Below are 12337 nucleotides of genomic sequence, written 5' to 3' on the forward strand. Positions count from 1 at the left end.
ATTCTCACAGGATGAGAGATAAAGCTTTTTATGTGCAGGTGTACAAAGTGAATAGTGTTTCATAAACATATTAAGCAGATCCAGATCTTGTGGTTTTCCTCTATCAAGAAACAGGCAAAATGCATTGGAATCAGTGAGGACCAGGAAGATGCTTAGGATATTACAGACTACTAATGAGTGTGTCAAAGTCCAAGATCAATGTAATAGACTTAAGGGCAGTGAACTGCTAGTAAAAATCAATACAATCTACTCCACAAAAATCAGAAAAAGTAAAAGGAAGGAAGGTGTGAGACAGAGAAGCTAAGGAAAAGAGGCAGATATGAGCATGATAGAAAGCTGTTTCTCCCAACTTTAGAAGAGGAAAGAGTGATATGTAGTGCTTAGAGAGACACATATGCAACACTATTAGGTTTTACAAGTCAATCGAAATATTCCTGTTTAAATTTCCATCTTTGATGCAGACATCCAATCAATGGGAGAAAAAGAATAACTACAATGACATCTTTTCCTTCTTTGTGACGATGTCTTAAACTATATTCTGTGTTTCAAAGTTGAAAACAGCCCTTGACTAGGTGCAAGAGGATCCTTGAAAGAGCTTGAAAGAGGAAGTTATACAGATATTAGTATGTCATATTTCATGAAGTCTGTACTTAGCATAACACAGTATTAATGATAGTATTATAGTTGCTTTTGCCCCTATGGCAAACCAGTATCTGTATCTGCACATTTTTAAAAAAAGGTAGAGTAGGTGATCTTACCATTTTTAGCATCCATCAATCTCAGAGATAAAAATTAAATTTTTTTTATCTTATATATAAGCACTACATTTTTATTATGCAATAAATTCAGTGTATTATGTAAAACTGCTGTAAACGGTCTGGGGAATTTCAAAGGTGTAATTTCTTGAGGCAACCTTCAAAATCCTTATCATAACAGTCAAAAACTCTAGTAGATATATTTAATGGCAGAAAACAGACAACAATGTACTACTGCTAGCATGCTGTTCATTCTACTCACTATCCAAATTTCAGCACCATCTTGAATCACTCCACATATTTTAAGTAAGTTTACTTGAAGTTTACTTAAGTTCACATTTGGGCAATACAGGATAAGCATTCGTCCTTCAACATCTGCATCTGCAGGTATGATGGGATCAACTAAAACCACAGTATTCAGAGGTATCCCACTTATGTGAGCATTTACAAGAGGAAAAATAAACCAGCTTGCTAGTGCTGAAATGAGCCAGACCTCCAGAACAACCTGGCGTTACAAGCCTCTACTTGAATTTAGACCCTGTATGAGTATGATATATATCTTGATGATCCATGAGTCTGCACAGTATAGGAATATAGTGTCCTGTTAATGTGCTGACCCACATCAGATGGTGAGCACAGGCAGATGTACGTGTACCATCAACACATTAGTACTACTTATGAAGTCCATCTGTCCAAACAGAGTTGTTTCAGGAAAATGTCCATATTTTACAGCTGTTCCAAACAGCAGAACAGTTACTGCTTTGCAGATATCCGTGACCATGAGGCTGATGCCAAACTGATTGTCAACGTATCTGTAGTATGCTGGCCAGTTTCCATGAAACAAGAGCAACAGATTCTAAAACATTATTGTCTATCTCATCTTGATGTTCTATGATTTCAGTCATAAATCAAGGCCTTTGTACAGCTGCAAAAATGGGGCTTTCTCCTTGTGACGTTTGTGAGTCTACAGCTTGCTATCCTATATTACCATCACAGTACTGTCACAAGATTTTCATTTTGTGGGACTAGTCCAGAAGTAGCAGTCTATGAAAATGGATAATCAGCCTGATCCGTTCCGTTTCCCCCCATGGTACCATTCTGTTGATGCTATTTTGGTGGGTTTATGTCGAGAGCTGCGAAACTCTGCCTTTGTCATTTCCCAGACAATAGACTGATTTTGCAATAGCTACCTTCAACTTACAATAGTAACTCTTTTCAGAAATAATTTCGATTATTATTCACTATCCCATTCTTTAGTAACTCCACTAGCAGCCTTTTCTATCCACTTCAAACCCTAAATAAAAGACAGGAAATGATATAGAGAAGACTGGTGCATCAGTTGCCAATTAAGCTGACAATCTTGGTCATGAAAGGTTGTCAAAGAAGGATACTGAACTGAGAAGCTTGTGCTAAAATACCCAGTGCTCCACATGAAGATGGTCTGCTCCTTAGCAACTGTTCCTTGCTTAAGAGTTGAAAACCACAGTTAGAAAATTGGCACCTAATACAGTACAATGTGTTAGGAAAAGAAGAGTCCTTGAAGATCACAAAGGAAACTAACCATTAGTGCCTGGAATGTGAAATCTCTCTGACAGACTTATAACATGGGCTGTTGATGAATTTGTGTCTGCACTGCTTTGATTAGTAGGGACTAGCTATGAATGCCAGTGATTAGAGCTCGCTGTGCTCACTCTGAATGTGCAAGATTTGAGTCAGAGTCAATCCAACTCACACCTTAATTTGTCTGTCTAGAGAAGAAGATTGATTTGCATCAGGTTCAAACCAGAGAGCAAGCTAATGGAAGTGTGTAAAGAATGGATTTTGAACTCAAGTACAGCCACGTGTCTGGAGCTAGCTGAAAAATATAAGGAGGCAAAATTTATAAAGCTACAATATTATTATGTCAAAAATCAGATGAACAGGCAAGAGATGCAACAGGTGGTGGACAACAACATAAAGTATAAAACATGACATGAAGCTATATTAAAAATTGAAAAATATAAATCTATATGTTCTTATTGCTTGTATTTACAATGATCAGAACAATCTTACCAAATCATCACAAGCCAGTTAATCTTATGGTGACACAGGCACATATTCTTTTAATGAGATGACATGCAACTCCATGACTTAAAGGAAAACATTTCTATGATGGCCATTGATCAGAATACCAAGTCTAACAACACTGACCTGGTCCTGTTTGAAAGGGTATGAAAAGAATAGCCACCCTTCATGGGATTCTACTGTGTCTGCTGGCATACTGTACACTGCATATGCACAAGATCCAAGTTGATGATGTCTCTAGGACACTCTAAATGTCATTAACTAGAAGATAATGGTATTTATCCATTGAGATATACAGTGGGCTAACACAATCCTAAAGAATACATTCATTCTTTTCCCCAAAATAGGTATCTTTGCTGCAGTCCATATCTGCCCTCTGCAACATTTTTACTGCAAAATCCAGGCAAATGTGTTTATGTTTGTGTTCAAAACAAGCTATAATTAGTCTACTACACCACTTTCAGTTGCTGCAACAGGCCTCTGGTTTAGCTAGAAAAGAAACAGTATTAATAACACGATCATAGATTTGCAAACACTCACCATGCTACAGTTGCTATTTGCTGAAATGCACTTCTTGTCATCACACCACTGGCACCCGTTTGTATTGGCAGTACAGCTCGCACAGTCCGCGTATCGGTAACATCTGTCATCCGCAGCAGCTGTAATACAAAGGAAAGTCAGAAAGAAACATCACACAGAAGGAAAATAACACCACATTTTAAATACTCGCTTAGAGCATTTTCTGTTACATCTTTCATTTGAACTCTACCCATTCATAAATGTTTAAGTTCCTGTAGGAAATTAATTCTATTCAGTTAATAAGATTTACTCCTTTAAAAATTCCTTTAGTAACAACTGTATTTGAAGGTTCATAAGTCTCATATCAACTAAAGGAATATTCACTGATTTGCAGCATTCAAGCTCTCTTAGCACAGTACATAAAAGTATCACAAAGTTTCTTAAACCATTAATTCTCCAGTCCTTTAGTTTAACACAGAAGAAAGATTTTCTTCAGATGCAGGTTTCTTGCTATGCAAGACAGTAATGGTAGAAGTAGTAAATAAAAAAAAATAAGAATTATATTAGAAACACAAAAGCATATGAAGGCTTTTATATACTTATATATACACATATGTACGTGTGTGTGTATACACATATATCCTGAAACAGAAGGTGAAGAGGAAAACTAACTCAGTTACAACATTTCAAAGCTCATCCTTTTAGAAATGCTTCAAGCAGACTGAGCCAAAACCAATCTAAAGTAATTTTATGCTTTAGCTCCCCAGTGAAGTAAATTCTTCTCTTTGAATCCTCTTATGTCTTGTATTCCTTAGCATCTTAAACTTGTTCTCTTTTACACCTACTTCATTGTATTTAAAATAAAAAAAAAAAAATCCAGAACTATTTTAAAAATTATTCCATAAATCTTTTGCACTGGATATTCCCAGAGGAACAGTCTTTGCAGTCGAACCACTAGTTCCATTTTGTTGTTTTTGAGGGGACATTTGGGGTTTTTTCTCCCCCTATCTCCTACATCAAATTGCAAATCTGACACTGTAAGACTAAAAATCACTTACCTGTTTTCTTAGGACATTTTGCTCTAAGGATGTTATTAGCATGTCCAGATTCCCAGGATTCACAATGCTTCTTGTTCCACAGACACCTTATCCCTGGACGAGCATTTTTACACAACTCTTCATCTCTGAATGCTTCACAGTTAGGAGGCTTGTACACAAGGACGTCATTCAAAAGAACACTCGAAAACCCCCCAAATATATACATGGACCTATTATAAGGAAATGGCAAGAAAATATAACTGTTATTGTAGCTATAGATAACATATTTTTGATTTCTTATCTGTCTTGATATACAATCAACAAAGTAATATCATAAAAGGCATTCTTCATCTCTCTCTAATAAAGACTCTGACAGTCATTCTATTATAAAGATTGATAAGTTTTTCAATGTAGTTCTCCATGGAAGTTTAAACTAACCAAAAAATTACTCAAAGTGCATTGTGCTGTACGTATTAGTGAGTGACATACCAAATGTCTGGAAAGAAGAGCTATGGAGGAAACTAGTCATTTCTGGAGTTAGATAATGAGAACAAAGTGTGAAATAAAGGTTTGTGAGAAATGAGAACATTTTTCTTCAAGAAGATTTCAAAGACAGCCAGTAATAATTGGCAGATGAATATTTTTCTGGTAACATTTCTGGTGCAGTAGCTGCTGACATCAGAACCAGAAGACTAGACATGAGATCTTATGTTCTCATTTAAAATTAACAGTCTCAGGTAAAAGAAAATAAAAAAGAGCTTGTATATATGTTGCATTGCATACTCTTAAAACAGAATTAATCAAATAATCATACAGTTACCAATAGCAGAAACCTTTGGAGATTATCTTGTATTATATGTTTTTGTACATAAAGCCTACTAAACATATCGTTAAGTTCAAAAAAAAAAAAAAAAGGCATTTTCACCTTAAATCTAATGCATTGAAATTGACAGTTCTCAAAGTATCAGACATACCTTAGATGTCTTAAAACAACACAAATCAAAATGAACTCATTAATTCTAAGCAATTTTCTCTTAATGAATCTATTCACTGATTAATGTCAAGTGCTCTGTGTCCAGAGTTACAACGTACTGCTATTTTTGTTAAAATCAGTTTTAAATTCTCATCTGTCGTACTTATCACTACTTATTTGTAGTACTTATCACCTCCATTATTTCTGACCTATACAATATCCAGATGTAGAAGACCTGTAAGTTGCCCAGATATACTTAAATACTGAGTTTATTACCATGATGAATAATGTAGAAGAGGAATGATCAGTAGTACAATGATCTATAGTACTGCAGCTATCAGATCCTTATGCCATTTGGCAACCAGCAATAGTTAAACTGACAGAAACAAACGGTAGAAATGTTTTCAAACCCGACTACAGTTTTCTACAACTTTTCCACTAGAAAAACAGATGCTTGTCCTACAGTTCTATCTTTGGGGGCTGAGGTGGAGGAACCAGAGTTCAGCCACCAAATCCAGAAAATTCCAGATCCACTACATGTCCTGTTTCTAGATGATGAAGCTTTAGTGAGCACCTCTACTCAACATATGACATGGAAGCATGCTACATTTTCTAGAAGATAAGCAATATACTCAATATAGTCTAGATGCCAGCAGGCTCTTTTTCCTGCAAATGGCTAATGATGATAACTGTGTCACTATCATCAAGATCTTGCTTTTTCCAAGCAAATATTAGTCGTATGTTTTTGATTCTATGATTGTAGAACAATAAGGAATTACAGTATGCTGCAAAGAGAAAAAGATTTCTCCTGTGACATCTGAGTGAGGACTGTAGTTGGTACTGAACTTCAATTTCACTGTAGCGTACAGTGAAACACCTCCATACACAAAAGGTTCACATAAAATGCCTTTGAACAGATTCCACAGTATGTCAGATTGATGACTAGCTTTACTGATTACCTAAAAAAAGTAAAACCCCTGGATAAGCGCTACTTTTCATATTAATAAATTGCATCAGTTGTATGCCATTGACCAAACTTCACATTGGTATGATTTCTACCACATTTTTTCATTCAGAAAAACAGCCAGGAAAATTTAAAAGACACTTCATTTACCCATTACTGACAACAGCAGTGTGACCAAATCTGTTGACATCTCGATGCAGATTAGGTTTCGGTAAAATCTTCCATTCATCACAAGCTGAAAGACAAAACAAAAGTGTATGAAAACATAGATAAAATAACTCAAAGTTTTCAGCAAAATGTATGCAAAATGGATTTTATCAGACACTTTTGTATTTTAAGTATCAACTAACTTTATTGCCTATTTACTCTCCTTTCCCAAAGAGATCAAGTGCAGGTAACCCCCTGCAGGTAACCCCCTGCTATCTCCATTGTAAAAACAGACCATCTATACCTCATAACCTTCAAATGCTCTTAATATGTTTTCATCGTGTATTAGTCTCATGGACTCTGAAACAAAATTTGACTGACGTATTTAAAACCATTCTTAATAACCATTTCTAGGGGTTTTTTAAAGCTACTCTGCTTGTTGTGTCAGTATCTTCATGTCAAATTAACTATTCAAGCATACTTCTTTTAGTACTGCTGTGTGAACATTTGCAAATGTGGTTTTGGTGTGGTTTCATTCCCCTGTCGTAACTGGGGTTTTAGTTCTTTAGATCAATTAGTCCTTTCTTCATTATTTCCTACTTGAACTTTACTGATTAATTATTCAAATCCCACAGTAATAGAAATAGGGAGCACCTAGATTGAAACTTCAAGGAAATCCCTTTAAAACGGAGTAAAGAAAGTACTCTTCTACATAGCAGGCAAAGCATTTCTAGAATTTGTTATCATAACAGGATTTGGAGATAGGTAACGTAAACTTTCAGGAAAACTTTTCTATCAGACAGAGGATTAGAGTTTTCTTATTTAAAAATAAATAGTTCTGATATACACACAAAGTTGAAAAGGAGTTAAAAGGAGAGAGACCTCTCCAATTTAGTCCAAATAAAATTGTGGCTTTATTTTTATAGATACATGTATAAACACATACCTATATGTATATATTTTTTTAAGATCTTTAATAAATGTATTTTAATTTCAGATATTCTCAGTGAAAACTTAATTACATTTTGTCTTAACATTGTTTGAAACCAGAATAACAAGATGACACTTTTTCTTTTAAATCAAAGGCAAAGCTATCATTTTGGACACTAAGACACAAAAAAATCCCTATTTGCTCAGCATACTCTTCATAATATACAGAAGTGGATAGAGTACATGCCTGTAGAAGCTGCAGTCAAAGTTAGTGCTACAGAGAAGCAGAAAAGTTCTATAGAGACCATCAAAAAAGGTCACTGGCATACAGCACGACTATGCGGAACACACCTGAGCTCTAACTGTTTCCAGGGTCTTAACTCAATTATTACCTAGGCTGATTTTTACCTAATATTGCTGAATTTGCCTGTAGGATTTCAATGGCAGGAACATCTAAATAAAGTATATTTACTTAATTTTAAAATTTGGAATAATTTATGCAGTCACTAACAGAACACATACTTCAAGGTAGTCTGTTTAAGGTTAAAAAATAACTATTAAAAAAAAAAAAAAAGCCACACCCCTTCTCCCACTGTCCCCAGTCTAAAACAACAAAAATAGATATTACAAAATCCAAGAGGGACAAACTGTCCTCCAGGCTGGTGCCATACAGAGCCTAAGTCTCTCTAACTGCTGGCTACGCTGGACCTGTTCTCGTTGCCACTGTCAGAACAGTTCATCTCTGCTAGTGCTGCTGCTCCAGCGCTTCTAACACAGAAAATTATTCACAGCACTTCAACCAGTTAGCGTTCTGTTAGCATATCATGCTGACACAGCTCACACAAGGGTGGGCTTGGCACATGGCGGGGGGCAGGACAGCATCACTACAGGCAAAACCGCCATTAATATGTCACTAGGCCCTCACCAGAGTCACAGCCCAAGCCCAGAGAGTCAGACTGTGGCTTTGGTAGATCAGTTACACCTTTTTATAAATTTCAAACAAAAACTAAAAGCACATTATTACCAGAGCAACACAGATGGTCCAAATACCAATAATTTCAATGTCAGATAGTGAACTCTGATAGAACTTAGTAGTTTGAAGAAAAAGAAAGTATAGTAAGTTTAATTCACTTCTTATAGGGCCAGTACATCTCCAAAATCTTGCCTCCTTCCCAACTCCTACCTTCTGTCACTATTGTTGTTAATATTATAATATCATAACATTATGGTATTATTAATAACCTTTGTCTTTCACGATTGTTCTTTTTTTATTTTCTCTGCTTGAACAGAATGGTGAAAATACATACATGCCAGAGAGACGTCATTCCTGAAACAGTTTCAGCAGAAGAGATCATAGTACTAGGGCACCAATTAATTACTTATGATCACAAGTTTCAGATGAAGGTAAGAGAAATACTAAATATAGAAGTTGTGTATTCCCCATATCCTAGCATAACACTGGCATTTGATGCCTCCGTGTTGTTTGAATTATGTAAGAAATTCAGAATAAAAGCAATATTATTTATTTTAAATCGTGATCAATAATCATGAATTCAATTTAAATTTCAAGAAAATATTTCAATTTTAAAAGCTATAAAGAGCAAGTATTTTAATGCTACAACTGGTCAGCAAAATCTTGTTGTTATACTATAAAATTAAGTTCTTGCTGCTGTAAGTCACTGTATGTTAACAGAAACACCATGTCTGAGCTCATAAAACTTTGATGGCAAAAAAAATGATTTTAAAAACACATACTAAATTTTCATCTGGTCTTGGAAAGTGTTGCACTTTATTTTTTGTATTTTTACAAACATATACAAATATATAGTCTTTCTTGTACGTAGAAATTTATTTAAGAAAAAGTAGGATTTAATGCCAAAGGAAAACCATAAAACCATAATAAAGGCCAGTTTTGAGATAAGAAACCCTTGAGGGCTGGAGATACAATAATTCCTTTCTTACCAATGGTATTTGTCAAACTGGCAGGTCTTTTCAATAGACTACAAGGGAAAAAGGGGGTGGGAAGCACATTACAAATAGCCTTCCCTCTTATCTCCTCCTAGCCTTCTCAATGACTACTGAACACAGCATTGTGCAAGGATAATACTTTCACTCAGCTTTAAATTCCTGATCTGAGTTTCTCTGTACAGATTGGTTAATACAAAGTACAGGTAGTTAATCAACTGATTTGAGATGGTTTTTGGTAAATAATTAAATAGAATTCCTCCTTGCCATTCATTTTCAAACCTCTTTTGAACATTTCAAGGTACCCAAATTTCCAGACTTATTTTAGAGTTCCAAGAAGAAGAAAGTGACAAACAGCAAAGGCAAAAAGAGTTTCAACACTGTTTATCGCTATTCTAGCCTTTGTGCATTGTATTTGTTGTATTAAGTCTAATAAGGATGGTAAGCTCTATGGAGCAAAGAATAAAATGCTTGCCTCAGTAAAATGTCATGCACTCAAGGTATTGTACAGATTGTAAGTGGAAGATACGGTATTGGTTGTATTTAACATTGTCTCTCTATGGATCCTGGTATAATATATAGCACATGAAAGTGTATACTTCCTTTAAGCAAGACAGTTACTAAGCAGATGAAGAAGTGATACTATTCATTCCAAACTGATTAGCAGAATTTTTAGTCCCTGAAAAGTACAAGGAGGAAAACGGGGGCTTTTCTTCGTACTAGTAACGCTTCAATGTCAAGAACTAGTCCTACCACTTCTTATCATTACAAGAAAAAGATTCAGACTCCTTCCTAGTGTAGATTTGTCCTGGTTTGGGCTGGAATAGAGTTAATGTTCCTTTTTGGTAACTAGAATAGTGCTGTGTTTTAGATTCAGCATTGGCTTTGGTATGAGAAGAATGCTGATAGCACACTGATGTTTTCAGCTGCTGCGGAGACTTCAAGGACTCTCCGACTCCCCACGTCCTGCCCATGCGCAAGGGCACAGGGAGCAGGGAGGGAGCACGGCCAGAGCACCAGACCCAAACTGGCCAATGAAATATTCCATATTATGTAACGTCATGCTCACTATATAGAGGAGGGGGGGTCGGGAAGGTGGGGCGCTCTCTCTCACTTCCGGAATTGTGATTGTGGGATCTTGGTATTTTCGGGATCGCTAGCCAGGAACGGGCTGGGTATTGGTCGGCAGGTGGTGAGCAATTGCATTGTGCATTGCTTGTTTATATTTTCTATTGCTGTCATTGTTTTCATTTTATTACCATTATAAAACTGTTTCTATCTCAACCTGCGAGTCTCCCTTTACCCCTCCAATTCCCACTCCCATTGCCAGGTTTGGGGGGGGAGGATGGGTGAGTGGCTTGTGGGGTGGTTGGCTGCTGACCAGGCTCAAACCACAACAGAATTAAAGGTTACCAGGTGAATACAGAAGTGCCTCAGAGAATGAATTTACCAGCCACACAACTTACATGAGGAAACATGCCACAGAAACGCACAAGAATTGAGGTGATCCAGCTGATGCTGGCAGAGAAAAACCCCAGTTGAACTCTGCACGGGGTAGTGCACTCACACTCCAAGGTCTCACACTCCAACAGGACAGGCCTCAACACCATATATTTTGTCCTGTCAAGTGTGTATCCTTGTCATCTACATCCTACTACCACTATTGCATTATTGGTATCAGAGAGGATGACCATAGACTTTTCTAGAGAAGTTCTCAATGTTGCAACAGTAAGAAAAATTTCACAGAGCTTGAACTCAGATAGGAATCTAGGCTGTCTACAAGGGACATCAAGACACAAAAGAGTCCCTGAGAATTCACTTGGGACCATTAAGTCTCCATTGCTGAGATCACGAAAAATACAATCAGGTATATTAATATATATAATAGGTATATAATATGCATATAATTATATATACATATACTATGTATAGGTATATAATAAGTATATAATGCAGTAAGGCAAGAGGATTATGTTATACTATACAGTATGTATTATACTAGTATATATATATACACTAGTATAGTGTATGTTATAGTATAATGTATTCATACATTACTAGAATGTTTCCCGGTATGATTTTATAGAAAAGTAACAACCACTTTTCTAATAAACATTGTCACATCAGTAAAATAAGCTAATGCAGATTTGCTTTAAAACAGTTAACTAAGATCAGATTTACCAAAACATGACTGAAGGAAAAATCGGGAAAATACAGCATCCTAGTTCATCCTGTTAGTCCTGCAAGTCTTTTTACAAGTGACTTTTGCTCTTCAGATATACAGTTGATCATATCATTAAAAACCTGTTTAGGAGTGGATGGCTGTATAAAGTTTGGATTTATCATTCATGTCTGACTTTGAACAATGTATTGCTTAAACATTAGGGCAGAACTGGAGCAGAAGCAAGTAAACACAGCTCCATTAAATTCATGTCTGACTTTAATAAAGCAGTTTCAAAAATTATACAAGTTGAGCATCCAACTATCTCCAGTTCAAATTTTGATTTATGAAAATCTAAGAGAACAGCATATCTACACGCTGTTTTAAAGTTGATCACTCTCCCCTTTTTCATCTGATTTATTTAATGTATTATGGGCGTATCAATTATTTTCAACAACTAAAAAGACTATGAGAATGACCCTGAAAATACTGACAACTCCAATATCTACAAAATTTTGTAAAGAATATAAGAGAAAATCAAGGAACTGAAATATTCCCTTTGCAGAAAATACTACAGAAACTCAGATGAAAAACTGTAAGGATTGAACAGAAGAGAAGCTTATTTACACCTCATCATTTTCCTCTCCATCCCAACCCCCACCCCACAACACCCAATACTGCACTCAAGGCTGAACAGAAGCACCATGCCCACTCAGAACTTGCAGGTGGAACTGCCTCAAAGTGATACTCTCACTGTTCCCTTTAAAAAACGGACAGTGTTCATACTTCTGAAATACAATAAAAGGAAAAATACTTATTTTA

The 12337-nt window shown here is 35.9% G+C and overlaps 1 protein-coding gene across 10 annotated transcripts in view; it reads right to left on the reverse strand.

Annotated features, from left to right (window-relative positions):
* Positions 1-12337, reverse strand: part of ATRNL1 (attractin like 1) — a 519346-nt gene that overhangs the window by 410872 nt on the left and 96137 nt on the right. For all 10 annotated transcript variants that reach the window (XM_032988565.2, XM_032988564.2, XM_032988569.2 and 7 more), the window contains exons 11-13: positions 6463-6547; positions 4397-4605; positions 3360-3478 (exon numbers count right to left, since the gene is read on the reverse strand). In XM_032988565.2, coding sequence (XP_032844456.2) covers positions 3360-3478; positions 4397-4605; positions 6463-6547 — 413 coding nt within the window. The remainder of the gene's footprint in view (positions 1-3359; positions 3479-4396; positions 4606-6462; positions 6548-12337) is intronic.

Source organism: Tyto alba, unplaced genomic scaffold, assembly GCF_018691265.1.
Source record: "Tyto alba isolate M040663 unplaced genomic scaffold, T.alba_DEE_v4.0 Super-Scaffold_1, whole genome shotgun sequence".
Lineage (NCBI taxonomy): Eukaryota > Metazoa > Chordata > Aves > Strigiformes > Tytonidae > Tyto > Tyto alba.